Source organism: Hyalella azteca, unplaced genomic scaffold, assembly GCF_000764305.2.
Source record: "Hyalella azteca isolate HAZT.00-mixed unplaced genomic scaffold, Hazt_2.0.2 contig6677, whole genome shotgun sequence".
NCBI classification, from domain to species: domain Eukaryota; kingdom Metazoa; phylum Arthropoda; class Malacostraca; order Amphipoda; family Hyalellidae; genus Hyalella; species Hyalella azteca.
This window is the reverse complement of record NW_025936831.1, coordinates 89,500-110,823: the sequence shown is the minus strand read 5'-3', so window position 1 is coordinate 110,823 and position 21,324 is coordinate 89,500. Positions and strand designations below refer to the sequence as shown.

The 21,324-nt window shown below is 37.7% G+C and overlaps 1 protein-coding gene across 1 annotated transcript; it reads right to left on the bottom strand.

Annotated features, from left to right (window-relative positions):
• Nucleotides 1-222: 222 nt before the first annotated feature.
• Nucleotides 223-20,947, bottom strand: LOC108679154. Its single transcript, XM_018167735.2, has 14 exons — nucleotides 20,249-20,947; nucleotides 18,360-18,509; nucleotides 15,193-15,404; nucleotides 12,834-12,883; nucleotides 8,885-9,010; nucleotides 8,127-8,154; nucleotides 7,606-7,760; nucleotides 6,608-6,673; nucleotides 6,014-6,373; nucleotides 5,247-5,433; nucleotides 4,470-4,780; nucleotides 3,855-3,938; nucleotides 3,179-3,348; nucleotides 223-2,269 (listed from the first exon to the last, which is right to left on the bottom strand). The coding sequence occupies exons 1-14, from the start codon at nucleotides 20,877-20,879 to the stop codon at nucleotides 1,392-1,394; spliced, it is 3,408 nt and encodes a 1,135-aa protein (XP_018023224.2). The 5' UTR covers nucleotides 20,880-20,947; the 3' UTR covers nucleotides 223-1,391.
• Between the last annotated feature and the right edge of the window lie 377 nt (nucleotides 20,948-21,324).

Genomic DNA, 21,324 nt, shown 5'->3' with positions numbered 1-21,324 from the left:
AATTTATTTATAGGCCTTGAAAACACCGTTGTTCCTAATGTTCCTCATGGTACGTTGACATTCCATGTAAGAAACATTCTTTAGTGGGCTGGTAAAGCAGAACTAATATGGCCCGGAAAGTTCATTCCTATGGCTTCGGCATATTTTTCCTCTTTACTGTAAAACAGGAAAGTAAGCAATCATTTCCCTTTCACTTAATGGGGTTTCAAAACAAAACAATTGTTAAGAAACATCATTTATTTAGAACAATCATATTTATCACATTGCAGATAAATTATTCAACGTAAGCGGACTTGTGTCTAGGCATAATGAATATAAAGTAAGTCATGGATTCCAAAATGTAATTCTTCAATTTATTTTTTAACAAACTACACCCGAACCAAATGTTTTGTATGCCTAATACAAACGTGCAGCATTTTTGCGAACGCGCGTCAGTACGAAATGTGTCGGTTTTCTCAATTGCATGCTGAACTTGCGTATAAAATAATTTCAGCTACATCCACTATAGAATCGAAACTAATTTAACTTTCGCTTCCATCAATTTTATTTTTAATGTTCACATACATGGCTACACAATTGTTGCTTGATCGTAACACATGAACAATGATTGAAGCTATTTACATAATAATTTTTGTTTAGAACTATCAGGCGCGTTGCAGGAAATAAGGTTTGGCCGTAGTCAAGTGAATTGCTAGCTTGGAAGTTAGTGCGAGAAGGGACACATTTTAACAACAGGAGTTTAGCGTAAGACTTTGAGAATAGTAGGAGAGACATTGTAATATGCACATCAAGTAAAACAAATAGCCTTATAACATTTATCTCAAATCGTTACGTTGCTATTCCTTAGTCAGAAAAAAGACTATTATTCGACGATGTATATATCCGACTTGTTAAACTTTTACAGAGATGTACGAGTAATTTGATAAATCACGTCCTGGCATATTTTATTGGATGATTTATTGAGCAATTCAGGTTGGAATTAAGTTAAATGATTGATTAAAATGTTTATTTAAGTTTGAGGGAAATTACTATTGTACGCTATTAACGTTAAGCGATTGTGAAAAGGTATCTGATGGTTTTTAGTATATTATTTAATCATATAACGACGTAAGAGTAAAATTAAACGTAGTGGAAACAGATAACGAGTTTAAGATATCGGTCTTTGACTTGACATTTAATTACTATAGCGCATGATTTAGCAGAATAAAGAGAATGCAGTTGAGCCAACAAGGGTCACTAAAGCAAATAGCCGATTACTGATCGTTAAAGATTCATTAGTGAAGTCATTTCTTCTGTGGCGGGATTTAGTTATATTTATTAATTCCGTGCCGATTTGATATATAAATTACCATGAAAAGTAAATATCGGCTAAAAAAGACTTATCCTTCAGCTCACAGTTTATGCACCCCTTCCTCTATAATCGTAACTCTTTTCTCGCCCTGCCGTGGCCGAAATTGTTGATGTGTTGAGGTGTGTGGTGGCGGCATAATCACCATTTGTTGGTGTGATGTCACACCAACGTTTTGCTGGTGTAATAAAGATTGGTGCTGCAAATGAGTCGACGGAATTGTTGAAGCTGTTGATGTGGAGGGCTGATGTTGATTATTACCGTATTGGTTCTGCTGGATCTTATGATGCTGGATGGCATGGGCAGATATTCGAGGTGGAGGGGGTGGATCTGGAACCTCTAAAGGCTGTGTCTCATTTTGGAACTCTGGAGGACAAGCTGGTAGAACTTCAAACGGTGACATAGTCTCGTTGTCCTCGACTTGTGACTGAACCGGCCTCGGTTTACGAAGAAAACTACTTACGGGACTAAAGGATCTTTGAGAATACATTTTTTGAAGCTCATCTTGCTGTTTAGCAAAGCCATCACTAGGTTCGGTAGTTTGATATGAATGACGTGGACTAGAAATATTCTGTGGAGTTTCGTTAGATCGGCATGTATCTGAAATGTGAGCTAATCTATTAATGTTTCTGGATGAGGTTGAATGTTCCATGGTTTCACTTTGTTCGGAGCGAAACGCGCAATTTGATTGTACGACAGCACGATGAGAATCATCAAAACTATTTTGATTTTCGCTCATTTTTGAAGATGGAATGTTGAACATGGACGAACTGCAAGACTCTCGGCTGCAACGCAGGCTTTCATTGGATTCTTTCAGCCGCTGTCTGGATCCAGAATCTGAATGACGAGGAAGTGTCCTGCTGCATTCACCGCGCCCGCCATCGTCTTCCAGTGGCAGACATGGGATGGATTGTCGCCGGCCTGTTCGGGAGAGAGAAATTTTATGTGTCGTCATTATCTTGATAAGAAATTGAAGGGAAACCAATAGAAAATGCTACCCGAATTAGTTGTTGTTTGTTTTGATCATATTGGTGATATAAATTCGTGTGCCATTATGATAGTTCATTAAAAACAAAAGCGTTTCTTGTGTACCGGAAGCACATGTTTATGTAACAGGTCTATTCAAATATGGACAAAATTTAGAATTTCTCCCATTCCCATCGAATGTTGTGGCGCTTTTACTAGAACCATTGAGTACATCACCAAGTGTGTCAACTGTGTGTGTTTTATTATAATATGCACAGCGTTGGCGAATGGCTTGTCAGATTTTTTACATTTTTTGGTCAACGAAAATAATATGTATGGAAATTTAAACTCACTTTATTCGAAATGAAGAATTTAAAATTAAACCATTGATTTAAACAGCTTTTGAAGCATTTACTACTTGCTTAATGCCTCCAAGCAATTTCGTCCAACTGATAGGTCATCCATAGTACAAAACAGTGATACTGACATCTTCAATTCGTAAATACTTGGTTCTCAATGATTTTAGTTCTATGATATTAATATTTTGCATCTTCAATTCGTTTACTTTTTTTAATTTTTTTTTTGCATTGGATTTAATGATCTGTTAGGTACGGAAAATCGATGAGACAGTGCTAAGAAATAGGCATTAATGGCCTATTAAAGAACGTGACATATTTAAAAAATGCAGATTCAGCAAGTTTAACTATCCGTTTTGATATTCATTGAGAAGAAATAATTGATATATCACCGTTTTTCCAATGAAAGTTCTCCTTTCTTTTCGAAGAGAATGATTTATCTCTGAATGAATGATGCAAATACAAATAGAGTATAGAACCTGCTACGTCTCTAGATTTGAATACTTACAGAGAGTTGCTGAAGAAAGGGCCTTCAGTTGTTGCTGCATATTCTGCTGTTGTTCCACCCGTTGTCTGAAGTGATTTTTGTCGTTGTTCTGTTCACTTGAGCTCTGAATGCTGGACGCTGGAGATTGGCAGCTGTAGAGTATCATGTTCTTGCTGGGACTGTACACTTCACTAAACCGTCGAAAAAACAACAACTTATTACTTAAAAATATTTGTCGATTTATATTATGACAAAATATGACTTAGAAATGATGTATGTAATGAAGAGTAAAGAAATAATCGATTTACATTGATTTCAAAGACACATTAAATGATGTGAAATGGTTTACCATTTCAAAAAAAGCAAACCGTTATTTCATTTTGGAAAATTAATTTTTCTTTTAGACACAATGCGCATCTATTTAAAATAATACGGCATTAAACTTTTCTTTCAATACTTTCAATATAAAATATTAGTGAAGGTCAGCATTGTAGGATAAGAAACTTGTAACACTCATTAGTTGGAGGTCAATCAGAAAATAAACTGAGTTTTGCACGCTTCTACTTCTGGCACGCCATGCTGTAATAACTTATACAATAAACTTCAAAGTAAACCCCTTCTGATACTCCCTCATGTTGCACAAATCAGATAAACATATTTTTACGTCATCAATGAAAATAATTCCGGATTTACTCACGCAATTTGATGTAAAGTGTCGTGAGATCGCTGATTTTCATTAGGCTTCACGCTTTTATAGAAGTCGTGATGCGTCGACGACGAACTAAAAAAAATTAATTGGTTTCTTGAAAATTAACGAGAATGCAACATGAAATTTCATGGTAATCGTTAATTTTATTTTTAATTCATTTGCTCACAAGTCGGCCTGTGGCAACCTGGTCCGTAGAGTTTTGGAAATTAACAAATTAAATGTGCGTGGAAATTTTATATTTTCTAGGTGTTAGTGCGAAAAAATCAAACTCATGAGAAACTAAAGTGCAACTTGTAAATTTATCGTTCTGTAATTCCGAAATTTAAATGATTCGTGATCACAACAGTTGAATTGTTTACATTTTTAGCGCTTTATTACCATATGTCAAGTGTTGGACAAATCGTTTGATTTGAAAGGGTTTATCACAGCACTTAAGTTCATGAGAATTTTATATAATAACGTAAGCCACTAAGACTACTGGTTAATCCTTTATTGAATAAATTATCATAATTAACAATAAGAAATATTTAACATTAAGATGTAATCAACACTCTGAAACATATACTCAGGTTCAAGCAAAATTAGTAGAATATTAATATTCACCTCTTCAGGATAGACGGGCGCCCGTGGCAGAGCTTATCACACGAGGAGGAAACGTACTCAGGCAAGACCCCGAGCGACCCGTTGCCTTGCTTCTTCTTAAGATTGCTCTTCCTAATGGAAGTGTAGCGAGTCGTTGGGTACGAAGCTGACGATATTGAAGACTGAGGAGATTCTTCTCCCGGACACGACAAAGACGAAGTCATGGTTGTCTGGCCGGCAGTCATGGCAGAACTGGCAGACTGGCTGGTGGATTGGCTGACGGTCATCATGCTCAGGAGAGAAGCATCTTCGTTGAGCCCGCCCGAGACGCTCTGTTTAAATTAGTACACTTTGAAATGAAAGTATTGTGATTATATTAAACATTTTTAGGAGAATACGGTGAGTCAGATGTTTTCAAAAGATACGCGAAAAACTACCCTGACCGAGATTGGTGACATTATGTTCAATAATTCATATAAATTAATATTTTTGTCTGGATTACTTTCTTCGGAAGCTAAAAAGTTAATGAATCAGTAACTGGCATGAAATTTTGTACATGTGGAATCTTGCACTTGATCAAATGTACTTGTTTTCAAATGTACAGGTAAAATAGCTAGTTGTAAAGAGAAAGACTCCGTTAATAGTTTGCATTTTACTTGTCTTTAATGAATACATTAAAAAAGCAAGACAGATGCAGCAAATATAGCTGCACAAATCCCAGCATATATGTACATAACGATTGAACTTTTTTACCTTCAATTTATCTAATGTAAAATATGGGGTTAAGAGCAGCAAGACCTGCAGCTGAGGTTGCCGGGTGTTGAGTTTGGCTTGCTGGCTGCGCCTCGGCCGCCTCCAGATGATCAGACCGAAGATGATGGCGTTGAGGAGGAGCAGCGATGTCCCCATTCCAAGAGTGGCGAGCAGCGCCGTAGAGTAACGCATGAAGCTCATGGGCGCTGGTAGGAGACCTTCCGAAGACGGGCTGAACAACANTCATATCTTGACTAAATGGCAACCATGAACTTATGATTAACCATTAGTGCAATTTCTGATAAATCAGAGTTGGACAAATCTGTGAGAAATGTGCGATATTTTGTACTGCTGTCGGAAAGACTGGAATAGAATTGTGGGTGCAAAAAAACTGACCCTCTTGGAATTTTGAATGTTATGAAGAGAATTTTTTAGAAAAAGTCTGTAAAGTGAAGACTTGTTTTAGGACCAATAATGTGAATTAAAGCTAAGAAACTCAATGGAAATGATAATAAAGAATTGTTGAGAATGATTTTTAGACTTGTGATTTATAACAAAATGTAGGGGTTACGAGAGAATAAAATCCTTTATTGCATCTTTTAATTTCCACAGTAAATCGGATGATAGCCTACAATACCTACAACATTCTTTCTAACTTGTAGCTATAGTACAGAGATAACGTTTTTTTAACTATAGCGTAAACAAATAGAGTTGCTTGTTGTGTTTTATTTCGTCGTACGGACAAATGTAGGGTTTAAAACCCTAAACAAAGTTTACAGGGCTGAGTTCAATCGAATTTTGTTTGCCAGTACCTGTCGATAGTTGGCGAGAGAGCGAGAGTTGTAGTGAGGTGCGAGGTTTGGTCTGATAAGGTAGGGTCTGTAGTAGACGCAACCGCCACTCCTGACGCAATAGCCCCGCTTTTGTTTTGATTTTTAGGGTCTAAAAAGGCCCAGGGATCAACGGGTCTAATGGCTCCGTAGAACCAGACAGGGTCATCGCTGAGCTCCCAGGAATCGTTGGAGACTCGATGAGGAGCGCCCTCCCCGACAGCCTCCAGCTCTGGGATCAGCCAAGACCACAGGGCGAGCTGGTGAGCTCGGTACTGTGATCCGATGGACGGTGGCACGCCTGCAATTCGTTTAGGTTTGTTAATCATAAATAAATAATTCGTTTATACTACTCACATATCACACAGTTTTCAACAACAAAACTATATGCCTCAAACGGGTAATAATGGTCCTCCCGTGCAATGAATATTATGGCAATTCATATAAGTAATCTCAAATATGTTTTGAATGTGACAAACATGACCTATTACAATTAAGAAGTCAAGTAAAAAACATAATCTGGCATTTTTCCCGAGGATTAGATGTATATCTTGTAATCGAAAATTACTCCGTAATCTTATATCTGGCCAGGCTATAGCGGCAAATCCGGGAGACGGCGACTCGCGAGGAAGGTTCGGGTCTCTGCCGGAAAGAAGGAATGAATATATTGGAAATTCCTGCACATAAAAAGTGTAAGAATTACCAACATCAACCCTGTAGCAGCAATGATTCGTCAAAAAGTCGACCAACAAAAGATAATCATTTGGCTTAGTTATTACTTACGACTATAGTTTGAATCAAGTCATGACAAAAATTTATGAATGACTATAGCCATGTATTAACAAGTTATGAATGACCAATAACATCACCAGCCATTAGAGCCCAACTAGCTGGCTTTGAACGCTGTGTTTTCAAAACGATCGAAATTTTTTAATATTCATGAAATAAAACCTTGCAGAAAAGAAGATAAATTCCGCAATATTTGGCATCGAATAAAGATAAAATCAGAAAACCCAAGCCCCCCAAAATTCTGCTGTTCGCCTTTTTATGAGTGGAGCGATCGAAATTCAAGGGCATACAATTTATAGTAAAATTCAAGTTCCAAAATATCAAATGCAGAATTTAACGAAGGTAGGGTTTCATTTATATTTGACTGAGTTTTTTGCCCAAAATATTCAAAATAGAATTTACTTTAGTTTGTATTACTTTGATTCTCCGGTCTTAAGAACTGGCTATATTTTTAACACGTTTCTTCACACGCAGCATGACTTTGAGAAACGCATTAATTAAAAAATGAGGATAAACTCAGCATTTACTAAAAAAACGATCGAAGGCAAGCTGGCAGATCTAGTGTTTGCCATTAAAGCGTCTTTGATTAGGATCATCATATAATTACCAAAGGGTTAAATTCGAGTACTGGATTGGTAATGCTCTCGTATCTTTAACATTTGAAGCTAAAATTAAAGCGATTTATGGTAATTTCTCACGTAAAAATTTACGGACGCGGTAGCTTCTGATTTGTATTACCAGAAGCTGGGGCGACTCTAAATTTTGTTAGGGTTGTAATAACAAACCCGGACTTGGCGAAGTTTGTGACGAGCGTTATGAGGTCTTCAGAGAGCTGCGCGAGGACCGGCCCGGGCAGAGGAGGCTCAGGGGTGAGGCCCACTGAACTGTCAGAGAGGCCTGAGCCCCAGAGCAGCCCCAGCTCCCAGCCCGGTAGCTGGAACTGTGGCATGGAACTGATGAGCTCGTAAAGTGATCGTAAGGTTTTAACTAGAAAAATAAAATAATTAGAATAGAATATAATGATCATAAAATAATAAAACTTAGATAGAGACTCTAATGTAAAGAATATTATAATTGTAATTTTTCAGCTAAAGAAAAAATTGTTTACGACCTTGCAAGATCATTTCCCATTAAAAAGTCCGTAAGTCTATCCATTTTGAAATATCAAGAGGAAAAATATCGTAATTGTCATCAATTGTTTCATAAAATGGATTTAATCACAACTATGCGAGCAATTCCAGAGGAATTAGTACATCATGCAACATAGAAGTTGAGATTTATTAACAGAGCAGATGTACCAATTTACTGCCTTCAGGTGATGCCTTCGAGTGTTCCTGTAGAGACGGGGAATGTGGGGTAACGAAAACATTCACGTGATGCACGTGGAGTGTGGTGCTGCATGTGGAGTGTGGTGATGCACGTGGAGTGTGGTGCTGCACGTGGAGTGTGTGCAATGAAAACTGAGGTGTGTTGCTACACATGAAGTGTAACAGTTTAATTTCATCAGAATATTGTATAATACGACGAGATAAATTATCTGTAATCGGAGCAAATTTGCAATACCCGGATCAATAAATTCCTTAATAATTCCTTGATATCCATCAAAGAAATTCTGCACTTGTATTGCTTTGAACCAATGTCACTGTCTACAACGATCTTAACGTTTGAATTCGTTGAAACTTGGAGCAGTCATTGATCTTAAGAGAAACTTGACGGTTATAAAGTATTTTTTTCCCAAAAATTACTCCATTCATTGTCTTTTTCGTTCATTTCCCCTAATTGGGAAATAAACATCCATGTTTATTTCCTAATCAGGAAATAACCATGGAGTAAATAGAGTTCATAATCTCGTAGGATTCGCCAATCCATAATCACGGCCCGAAGGCAAGGCCATCCTGTCTTACGAATGTGCGTCAAGAAACTCCAATACCTGTGCGAAGGCTAGAGTCTCATTCAGCCTATAACTGGCGCTCACATAAGCCTTCCCTGTATAGTCTCACCAGCGCAAGTAATAATTACTTGCGCATAATTACTTGTAAGCGCAAGTACTTATGAGCCTCCAACCTGACAAGCGTGCGAGCAATGCGGACGAAGGTGGAGTTATCGACGCCTCGGTGCAGCTCGTGGGGCAGCCACGACCAACCTTCCCACGGCGTGAACCCCAGCAGTAGGTCGTGCGAGTGCTTCCCTCTGTTGAAATCGTTTTAACTTCAATTATGAGTGGATAATGATGATGATGATGATGATGCTAGTAGCGAGGCTGACAATGGAGTGTTATCCTTGCTCGGTGGTTCGCCTCCTGTGGCGCAAGGGGGACTCGCCCGGGGCCGGCAGCTGTTGGCCCCTGGAGCGGCAATAGATTTATTTTTATTAATCGATAATCATCCAATTGAATGAAGCCTGCTTAAATTAAGTCTTTCAAATTCGTCTGAATGATCGTAGGCAAAATAATTTTATACACCTTCGTTCAAATCAAATTAACCTGAAATTTCAGAATATGCATCGATAGAAGAAAAATATTTCGATTAACATACAGAACAAATTACTTTCATGAAAACAGGCCGCACAAAATGCCAACGAAAGACGGTCGATAGTGAAATGTTAAACATAAATTGAAAAGCATTGTCGCTCATTATTGTCTCTTTGGTACCTATTCGTATTCGTAGAGACTCTTATTATGGTAATACCGTAGAAAACAAACAAGATGAACAATAAGTGTGTGGTCAATTTTTCCACTTTTTTTTAAATTTTAGCCAGGAAAAAATTGCCAGAAGGTTCATTGAGAAATGAGTAACTATAGAACCACAAGCAGCAAATACGCACTCGAGTTGAACTAGACATCAGGTTGCCATCTCGGATACCCATTCCAGAGTTTCCTTTTACAGTTGCCCTATTGTAGCAAGAACCATTCAGTGTTCTAACAAAACTACAATTCGGGCTTCTCACGAAACGCGCGAACCACACTACTGAGGCTTTTCGTGCACAACTGATTCCATCCCGTAATGCTGTAATAGGAGGTGTGGTCTAGAGCAATATCCTTCAGTAGATAGAAAGTTTATTGATCCATGACCATACGCTTGGAATTCGCTATTCGTTTCGTTAAGTTATTATTCGAAATTTACCCCAAGTTCCTTCAATGATTCGGGGAGCTCATTTGGTCTGATGTCTTTCTTTCGTATGTTATCTTCTTGCACCATATTATTGATTACCACGTTAACCTTTTGATCTCATATTACAAAATTCTTGTCTTTATGTGCAGAAACTCACCATCAATAAACCTGATAAATGTCTCGAATCATCTTATCACTTCCACGAAACTTTGATGAAACCTTTAAAAACACGGAAAGGGAACAAAAATGTTGATAGCACGGAAAATGAGCGGCCGGTTGCCGCTAATTTTAGAGAGAGGGCGCCTCCAACGAAAAAAAAAGAAAATTATACGGCACATCCCACTGAAATTAACCGAAAAGTCAATGACAGATAGACTACAAAAACCATTCAAAAAGAATAGGAAATGAAAATTTCTTGACTAGAAACCCAAATCTGTTCTTATGAAACGGTAGAACGTTTTGTAGGGGTTATGAGAGCAAATCAAATTCAGTAAGCTTACAATAGCCTTTTCTGTCGTGGCAAAGAATTGCAGAAATTTTAGACTAGCAACAGTGCACCCAATCTACAAAGTCCGGACTCGTCTTTTCATGGCGTCTGCGTCAAATCCTTCCACGAACGAAGTCAGTCACACAATTTTATGTTGCTGGTCAACGGGGAATACGAAGTGCCGCATAATGGAGCTTCAGCCACAAAAAGGGTCCATAAATGTTCAATTTTTTGAGTGCTGCGATGCTGGATGCCATGGTCATATTTATTTCCTTAAAAATGGAAACCAATTTTTTTTAACATTTCACTGCTTGGAAGTAATGCTGATTATATAGAACTGGTCACTCAAATGTATTGGAATCAGATGTGCTCGCGATCATTTGATAAGTTCACTGATAAGTTCAAGTTTGGTTTTACTTTCATAAAAAAATTATTGATATAAAATTCACTGCCATGGATATAAAGTAAACTAGTTTGAAATAAAGATTCCTTTCGTCGACGCATTATTCAGCCGCTGCTGCTGCTGAATACTTTCAAGCATTATTAGCCGCTATAGCGACTGAATAATAAATATTAATAATAAAAATGCGGCGCTATTGGCAATCGGGAAATCAGAAAATCGGGAAACACACAGATGAAAATGAAAATATGGTGCAAAAGTTTTGTACAGATGACATTACATAGAAATATACAAATTTAATGCTTCGTCAATACTTTCGCACATTGGTTTAATTATTGCAAGGAATCTCATTTGCAAAATAAATATATTATGATATTATTAATCTTGAATAATTATTCACTCTACTCAATCTATGAATAGAGTATATTATCTTGAGAACTTATCAAATAAATAAATCTTTAATAATTTTATCCTATAATCTGGGGTCGGCTAAAAGTTTTTGATTCTGGAATGATTTTATTCACGATCAGAATGCGTTGTAAGATGTTGATGTCGTTACTAGAAAGAATTTATTTATGGATGGTAAGGAATAATATTAATATAATTCACAATACTGGTAAGGATTATTTTTATCTTGCCTATTATTTTTTTGTATTTCTCTTTGTCTAATGACAGATTTAGTTTTATATCAATATCACACATCTCTCATTGTGACTGGCAAGCTGGCAATAAATTTCATATTTATTTTTAAGGTTATTTTATTTAAGTGCTTAACTGCTTATAGTATGTGAATTTTTTTAGTTATCCATAAAAATAGTTAAAATATTTTGTGCGGGTCATTACCATTGAAACGTTTTTTCACTGAAACTTAAAATGTTCCAGTAAAATACATGGGGGATCTTGCGAATTTACTATTGATTAAATTGTGTTAGAGAATTGCATTAGACCTCACGAGATCCTGGAGAGCCGTTGCAGGCATACCTACAACCCTGACCGAGCTAAAGGGCTACTGGATTCATTAACTTGAGCAGATGCTACGAGTTTTCCAAGTATAACGCTGAGCGTCGCGTCTCATTGAAATTCAGTACTGTCAAGTTAGTGAAATTTAACATAGTCTGGAAAATGATTCTGACAGACTTGAGGCCGTCAGTCGACTATTAAATTAGCCAGGTAATTGGCAATGGAAAGACGAAAAAGACTGAGTAACGAGTGAATAACGAGTCTTGAGCTACGGTTAGCGAGCCTTTAAATGTTGTTCTCAGTTTATTTTATGGCTAGGTCACTCGGAAGTGATGATATTCCTGGCCAGTAACCAAGAAGTTCTTACAATAAGGTTTGTACTCGAGCCCCTTGTCAGCCATGTTACTCGTTAAGTGGCAAAAGCCTCGGTATTTCCTTTACTCCTGTTAAATCAATCTCCAAAAATTAGACAAAGTTGTATTTAAATTTGTTGCTAATCTTGCTAGTTTTAAGTCTTTGTGTGCATTTAACTGCATTTTTTTAGACGAGGCTTGTAGCTAATTATACTTGAAAGCACAAGTGTTGTACACTGAGATTAAAACAATTGTCACGAATTTCACGGACTTATCCTGGGCGATGAAATATTGCTGTTTATATACGAGAATATTTGCATATGTTAATTGTCTGCCGTCCGCATCTATGCAACTCTGCGGTTTTTAACCCGGCTCATTTCTATCATAAATTTTATATCCACAACAAATATTGAGCACTATTGCGAACATTATAATATTTTTTCTCCGGATTAGTTCAAGTAAATTTACGGCCACTCTATCTAAGGCAGGAACGCTACTTAAAAGAAACTTGAATGATAGGCAATTCAATACTGGAGATTCAATACTGGGCAATTCAATACTGGAGACGAAGCATAAATATATCAATGAAACAGTCTAGGCGCAATGACTTAAGATCCCTAAATTTCCCTCCGCTTCTGAAATGATGTAGGTAGATAGCTGCAACCTTTGTAGGTCATTAGCTCTTCCCCTAGCGAAGCCCCACCTTATGTCTGGGGCCACCACAACGCCATCAACACTCGGGCCCCACCTTGTCTGGGGCCACCACAACGCCATCAACACTCGGGCCCCACCTTATGTCTGGGGCCACCACAACGCCATCAACACTCGGGCCTCACCTTATGTCTGGGGCCACAACAACGCCATCAACACTCGGGCCCCACCTTATGTCTGGGGCCACCACAACGCCATCAACACTCGGGCCCCATTGTTCTGTTGGGCAACAGGAGTTTTTCAAGAGGGTATATAATACGGCTTACTGCGATGTTCTGTTGGGCAACAGGCAGATGAGCTCAAAGAGGGTAGGGTATTTCCGTATCAAGAACGTGCATTACGACGTTTATTTTAATGCAACAGAAAAGTTCGAGTAAATAGTCATGGGAGGCGGCCAAAAAATGTTGCCATTTTATAGGGACGTTAAAATTCCAGGATGTCGTAAAGGCAGAAGAAAGTGGAAACACAACAGCGACAATTTATGAAAGTATATATTTGCTCAACTTCCATGGCATCCATACATACTACTATTTGTTGAAATGAATATATTTAATTAAATTACACAAATATTAAGCAAACCGCCGCCTAATATTTAAATTACACAAATATTAAGCGAAATTGAATGAATAAATATCATATGTTGGGGTGTACATTTCGATGAGAACGTGCGAGACGTGGATTATAGTTAATTCATGTATGTATACTGGGGGATTGATAGGTCTATACCGGTATAGTGTAGGGTCGTATAAAAAATTTGGAAGTTTCATTATTAGGAAAAAACTAAAAAAACATAGTTGATGCTGTTGGCGATATTCAGTGAGCTAATAAAGCCAATGGAACAATCATGGTAATTGTTCCATTTCATTTTTATTAAATCTTAATTTCGATTCACCTTTAAATTTTAATTAAAAATCTTAATTTCGAATCGTAAAATCGTAATTTCGAATCGTAAAAATCTTATATTTTTACGATTCACCTAATGATTTTGATAGTTCTTCAATATAGATTTAAAATCTTATATTCTTGCGATTCACTTAATGATTTAGATAATTATTCAATACATGTAGATTATAAATCTTATATTTTTATGATTCTCTTAATGATTTAGATAATTCTTCAATATAGATATATTCGTGACGGACACAATAAATGATAGTAAGAGCTTGCCTGTCCTCGGGCACTGGGCAGTCGAGGGTGAGGGCGAGCTTGATGGTGTTGCTCAGCGGCGCTCTGTCCGTCCGTCTGTCAGTGACCTCAAGTTTTCGTCGACGAGAAAATGCGCTCTCTGTCACTCACTGCAGTGAGTACTGAGTTATATTTTTTTCATTTCACGCCAGAGAGCAACACGGCGCGGTTGAACAGTCCTGCCACACAAACCAGCAAATAAGCTACTTCTGCTGGACTCGGGTGGTATTTGCTAAGCAAAAAAATTATATACTTACACTGCATTTTTTAGCGCATTTTCTCATTTATGGAAAAAATGCACTATTGTGCTCGCCATGTCCGTCCGTCCATCTGTCTGTCTGTCCGTCCGTCTGTCAGTGACCTCAAGTTTTCGTCGACGAGAAAATGCGCTCTCTGTCACTCACTGCAGTGAGTACTGAGTTATATTTTTTTCATTTCACGCCAGAGAGCAACACGGCGCGGTTGAACAGTCCTGCCACACAAACCAGCAAATAAGCTACTTCTGCTGGACTCGGGTGGTATTTGCTAAGCAAAAGTATCACATACCTACACTGCATTTTTAGCGCATTTTCTCATTTATGGAAAAAATGCCCTATTGTCCTCGTCATGTCCGTCCGTCCGTCTGTCCGTGACTTCACGTTTTCGTCGATTCTGAGAAAATGCGCTCTCTGTTACTCACTGCAGTGAGTACCGTACTGACTTATATTTTTCATTTCAGAGAGCAGCACCAGCAGGTCACCATACAGTCATTCGGGTTTACTGTATTTTAAAATCGTTTCAACCTCTTAGTATGTAATAATTTGGAAAAATTTTCAAGAAAAGCTATTGGAATTCTTTGCGAAACATTAGTTTTTTGACTAAGAAAAAGCTTTTTAGTTTCCAAGGTTTTCACACAGTGAAATGTCATGTAAAGATAATTTTTCATTTCGAATACCATTCAGAATTGCTAACTGCACCACACTCATTCAATAAGTTTGTGCGAAAAGCATAATGGACGTGCACGATGTTGCTTCTATAGCCCGGTGCCGGGTCAATATGAGCCAGAATGACCTACGTACGCAAAGAGAAAAGGTACAGCGTTTTTTGTAAAATGTCTCTCATTTATCTGATCGTACACTCACAATAACTCATTAAAGTATAAGATTTGAGTATTAATAATTTGTCACGTTCGTCAAACCTGGAGGCATAACAGGGCTCTCCATGAGGTATGTGATACAAGCGGCACCCGTGTCGCGGCCCACGAGAGTAACTTTGTTTCTGTCGCCATGGAAGTGCCCGATGTTGTCCACAAGCCAACTCAGCGCTGCAATTTGGTCCAACAACGCGAAGTTGCTTGCTACTCCAGCCGAACCTTCGCCGGGGTAGCTGTTCAGGAAGCCTGAGGAGAGTTCAGTGAATTAGCAGGTGAATTTTTGAATTTGTCTCCTTATACAGCGCCGCTTGAGGGAATTTGAAAAATTAAGTATGCCATTGTAGGAGGTTAAATAATTTAAGCAACTTAAAATGTTGGGGGACCAGCGTTGAACAATTCAAGAGGAATTTCATAACAATTACTCTTTTGGTACGAGTAAAAAATTTTATACAAATAATTACTTTGTCATATATAAGTACACAGTTAAAGATGAGAAAAATATGTTTTGAATTTATGTTTAAAAGTTAGAGTATATTTAATTTAAAAATAGTTGGTTCATCAGGAATTAAATAGCTCAAAAAAGAAAACATTTTTAAATATTAATGAGATCTTCAATAGATATTTTAAATGAATGGGATCTTCAATCGATTTCTTCACAGCAGTGAGGGAATGTATAAATTACATTGCACGACGAGTTTTCACTGTGATGGAGTATGGGGTTGGAGTTCATGAATTTCTTTATTTCTGAAAGCAATATAAATTTCTTTTTTGCTGGAAACTGACATCTTAACCACTGTGACACTGCATAATTTCATAACGTAATTACCATACCGTACAATCGTACCGATGACCGTTTTTTACCCAGAATGAAATACAAGTTCATTATCACGCTGAATTCACCCGGTCAAAATACACGAGCCTCCAATCAATTCATATAAAAGGAAGTCTATTCTTCGTCTGGCAGTGTACATAAATTTGATACGACCAGCTTTGCAAGATACTAATATGTTCGGAACTAAAAATAAATTAATTTTGGAACATAAATTATATCGTGGCCTGCTAAAGAGTAATATAATGTTAATTACCGAAAAACAATCGGTGGCTAACTGATTTCTGGGAAATCTGAATATGAAAGTATCATTTAGTAATTTCGCAAGGGAAATTGAACGATAGGTGAAGTTATCAATCAACATGTTTACGTAACAATTAAATTGCATTGTCACGAGAATTGAAATGAACAAAAAATGAAATATTCGCCCTAGCACAAGAAGCTTATTCCTGAAATGGAAAGTGATTATTCCATTATTCACAGATAATGGAAATAAATCTCTGATGATTTCAAGGGTTCAAAATTATTAGTCCCATCCTGCATTGTTAGGGAATAGTATAAATTTGTAAATATTTCATGGTAACAATTATTCCATCAATTTAATTTAAGCTTTCCGTACTTTAGGTTATGCAAACATCTGGGATTCATTGATTCATCTTATAGTTACGCGCTGGTAACGACTACCACCCGGCACAACGCAATTGTACGGACATGTTTTACTGAATATATTGTGAATACTCAGTGTTCTATCTGACTTGAAACCTTTTCACGACCGTGCAGAGATACAGTGACAAAGAAGTAGTCCCCAAGCAGCATACAGTGCCAATCTTCAGCCCTTAATAGATGGTCAAGTTTTACCACATTTAGAATCGCGCCGAGTTTAGATAAAATTGTACGGTTGTACCAATGAAACCGGACAAGGGTTAATTAAGCGTTGTAGTTCATGTAGGAGACACGTTCGAGATCTACTACTCGCGTTCTAACACTTTGTAAAAAAACACGACCCGCATGTAATATTGAGCTTTCTGCGCCTCTTATAGACACACACAACAATCCAGAAGCGAAAACCACGTGAACAATCGCGGTCATGGCAATGAGGTAGAGCTTGTTCTTATTCAATATAAATTGCGTCATGCAGATAGAGCTAAGAGCAAAAATACACAACAAATGTTAATATAAAATACTGATTTGCCCACCGGTTGAAAATGTTGTGTTAATAGAAAGCTTTTGTAAAGCCAGTTCTAGAAAAGAATTTAATGTCATTGTCTTCAAGTCCTGGTGAAACTCTAGTGCGAGCCCTATAGTAACACTCAGCTTAGTTAAGTGATGAATTAAGTTTAGTGACCTCAGCTCCTCTATCGTGTAATATCTATGTCCTGGTTAAAATTCAAACGGCTACCTCATCAAGATAGGCAGAGACAATGATAAGGAAAATAGTAGTCATTCTGGGTTGTTTCTTTTTTCTTCTTGTAAAACTGCGGAACAAAATTCCGCACATCAGAACAAATGAAAATACAAACTGAAGATTTAGACCAAGTACATATATACATGGGTATTTAATAAACCAATATATCAGTATCGCACAGCTCTTGGCTAAAATAAATACGAACGTGGCAACAGATACAAATCACTAGGAACTTACGAGGATGGTATGTGCCCTATAGTCTTTAAATTCTAAATTGTCAACGGGAATTCAAGCTTACTTTACTGTCAAATGAAAGGAAACGATTTTACTCTACACAGGAGAACTACAAACTAACTACTATAATATGAACAAGACAATATGAAAATTATAGCATATTGACCTTAAGATTAATTCAGTGGAAGCTTAACTCCTAGGAACATCAAAACTGTAATTAATGGCAGGAGGCTGCGACAGCTCCGCGCCGCGCCGTAAGGCTACAAACTAAACGTGCATGTCGCAAGCGTACTGGACACGACAATCTATGCGACTTTCGAGGCAATGTAATAAAAAGCCTAATTAGGGACGCATCCCAGTAAACGCGCTAACAATTTTATCTTCGTCTTCGTATTTATCTGCAGCGTGATCATACTAGACACTTCCATGATCGGGTACCTTCCATTGTTGAATCTATAAATCTTCCATTCATTATTCTAAGTGAAAATAATGGCAAAGTTTCTGGTGGGGACAAAAGATAATTTTCAACACCGATAAGAAGACTCTTCGAATATACAATAGTATAGTAAACTTTGCTTGAAGCATGTGTCCCCGAAATTTTTCGTGATCGCGTACCACTTGTTGGCTCCGTACCACCACGAACAACGAATAATATGTATTAGTCGAATGTATGCATCAATTTGCTCTGCAAAATGAGCTAATTGAGTGAAATAATTGTTTGAATTTCACTGACCGAGAGGGCCAAGCCTGTAGTTGATGGTGACCACAACCACGCGGCCGTAAGCGGCCAGCACGGAGCCGTCGTAGAGGGATCCTGCGCCCCAGCTGAAGGACTCCCCGTGTAGGTACACCACCACAGGATACACTTCCGAGCCAGGGATCACTGCGCGGGCCAAGCCGGTGGTCAGTATAATTAGTTATGGTATGGGTGAAATTTTTTGCGCGGTCGGGATAATAAAATGATGTAATTTAGATGAAAATTAAAAAAAAGTTCGACATCTGTTTCACCAACACAGATGATAAGATAAAAATTTCTTGATTAAATAAAAAAATTAATTTTTTTCATCGAAATATTAGAGATAGAAGCTCTTCTATCTGCGAAAATATCTAAACGCAAATAAACTTCGATTTTAAGGATAGGTTTTAAAATATGAAATGTAATGTTTCAGATCAGAGTAAGTGGGCAAGTAAGTAAGAAGTAAGAAGTCCAATTTCATGAGTTAGAGTTCCAATGAAGGAGTAAGAGTCCAATGTCATGAGGCAAGACAGATTTGGTACCATCATGAAATGGTTGCATTGTAGTGTTGTTAATTTAGGTAAATCAGGCAAATATTAGAACTTGCTGCCTCACGGCCCCAGCCATCGTCAGCCTGCAGGGCCAACGAATATTGGCGGCCATCAATATGTTGGCCGCAAGCTACGGCGCTTTAAAGCTGAAGGCTTTGAAGCCTCACGTGAATATCCGACACGTGCGCCACATCGTCAAAATAATTCCGTCAACTCGATTCTCCCTCATGAAAATGAAGCTTCGTCAACTTGACACCGCCTCATGGAAATAAAATGATAATTTGAAGCTCCATTATGAAAATTTATTGACAACTTGACGCTCCCTCATAGAAATTTAATGACAACTTGACGCTCCCTCATGAAATGAAATCCCGTCAACCTTACGGCAATTCAAGCCGCGGCGGCGTTCAGAGGCGCTACCAACACCGTTACTGAATTCAACACAAACTTTTGACTTTATTTCTTTGATCTTCCTAATGCATTTCATGATTTAGTTCTGGGTCATAATGTTGAAGAATGATACGACATACAATGAAATGGAAGAACGAAGTACCTGGAATCGTTGGAATACATCTACATTTAAATATTGGCTAATTTCGGAAAGTTTTCAAAAAAAATCATTGTGTGATTACAGAAAAAGTAGAAAATGCCAATTTTGTGCAAATAAATTTATTTGCTTATGAACCGTTAATGTGTGTTTTCAAAGGATTACGGTTAAGAAACTTTTCTCAGAAAAACTGGTCAGCTATATGAAATAGCTCTTACTGTACTTCGAGAAATGTATGTCATAGAAAGTATTCGTCAAGGCAATAAAATAGTTATCAATACTCAGATTAGTCAAATTATTAATAGATTAGTTAAAACAAATTATCAGTTACTTATATTATTTGATCTATAATTATTTTATGTCAGGAAAATTATTCATCCATTAAAAATGTTAAACGATGCCAGTTGAGCGACGCCGTAGGAAGTTATGATCTGATTTTTGAAGTTTTTTTATAAACAATTCAAAAGCTGATAAGCTTTGACTGGCATCAAATTTGGCATCCGCAAGAATTTTTTCTTATCATTGATATAGTCTTGAAAATATTCTGAGTCTCAAAGAGTCACTAACTGCAAGAGTCTTCAAAGAGTCACAATTAAACTGCAAGATCGAAATTAATCTTTTCATCGAACAGGCATTATCGGGATTAACAATGATGTATATTACTAGGGTGGCGGACATGAAACGGGAATTTTATGCGCGTTTGTTGGAATTTATAATGTCGCTTAGTATTAAATTTGTTCATTATTTAATTCAACTCCACACATTATGATGGAATAACAGTTGCTTACCTTGAATAGGTGAGTAAATTGAAAGGGTGAGGCAATCCTCGCTTTGGTTGAGGAGAAATGGACGAATTCTACGAATGTAAGTTGCCCTCTCGTCGGTCATCGAGTTGTCAACATCGGGCAGAATTTGAGGACAAACAGGAGGCTGTTGAGTAGCGTCCCTTACTTTATCCCAGGGCGTTGGGGAGTTTGTTGGGGTAAACCTGCCGTCTTCCACTGGCGCTGAGGCATAAGGAACACCCAAAAATACCTCGATATCTCCTAAAAGATGCCCAAGAGGCCGGATGAATCCTTGGACACTGCCATACTTTGTATTAACCACTCGAGTCTTGCTAGCACCACTCACTCCAGGAAAACTCAGCAATATGAGTAGCAGGAGTGAAACGAAGAGATAAGAAATAACTTGTTTTCTAATCGCCAGACTAATCCCCACATCATTCACTGCGTTCAATTGGTTGACTCCACATTTTTGTGACGGCGTTAGTCGATTTTTCAGTACAATTCTGCTTTCTGTGCACGCGCCCGCAAAGTCACAGGAAAAGTTTTCTAACTTTTGCAGGGGCTGAATACGTGTTGCTGTCAGTTGCTGACAGGGTGACAGCTTCACCCTAGCTGCTGACGTTGAAAATTTCATCCTCGACTGGCCACCTTGGCTGACGTTGTTGTCAGCTATTCATGGTTGGCTTGATATTTTAGCGAAGACCTGTGAAAACAGAAAAATTCTTCATTAACACTGATGAATTTAAGATAAAAACATATAAATACACAACAGAAAATTTTCAAACAAAGCACAATAAAAATGTGGCACCCAACAATTTTCATGAGTGCAACTTTAACTTTCCTGTTATTGATGCAAACAGATATCCACGACTCGTTCAGAAAATGTAAAGAATAGTGCTGCGAGCTAAGACATCGGATGAGGTATGGCAAATAGGTGCGCCATTAATTAGATACTATGACAATATTATTTTATACTGCAAATCTTGTCTCGTAACAATTCCTTTTCACTTCGTGTTTTAGGCATATGCATAGTGATTTCAATCTATAGGTCATATTATTGGTGGACTGTTTGCCCGACT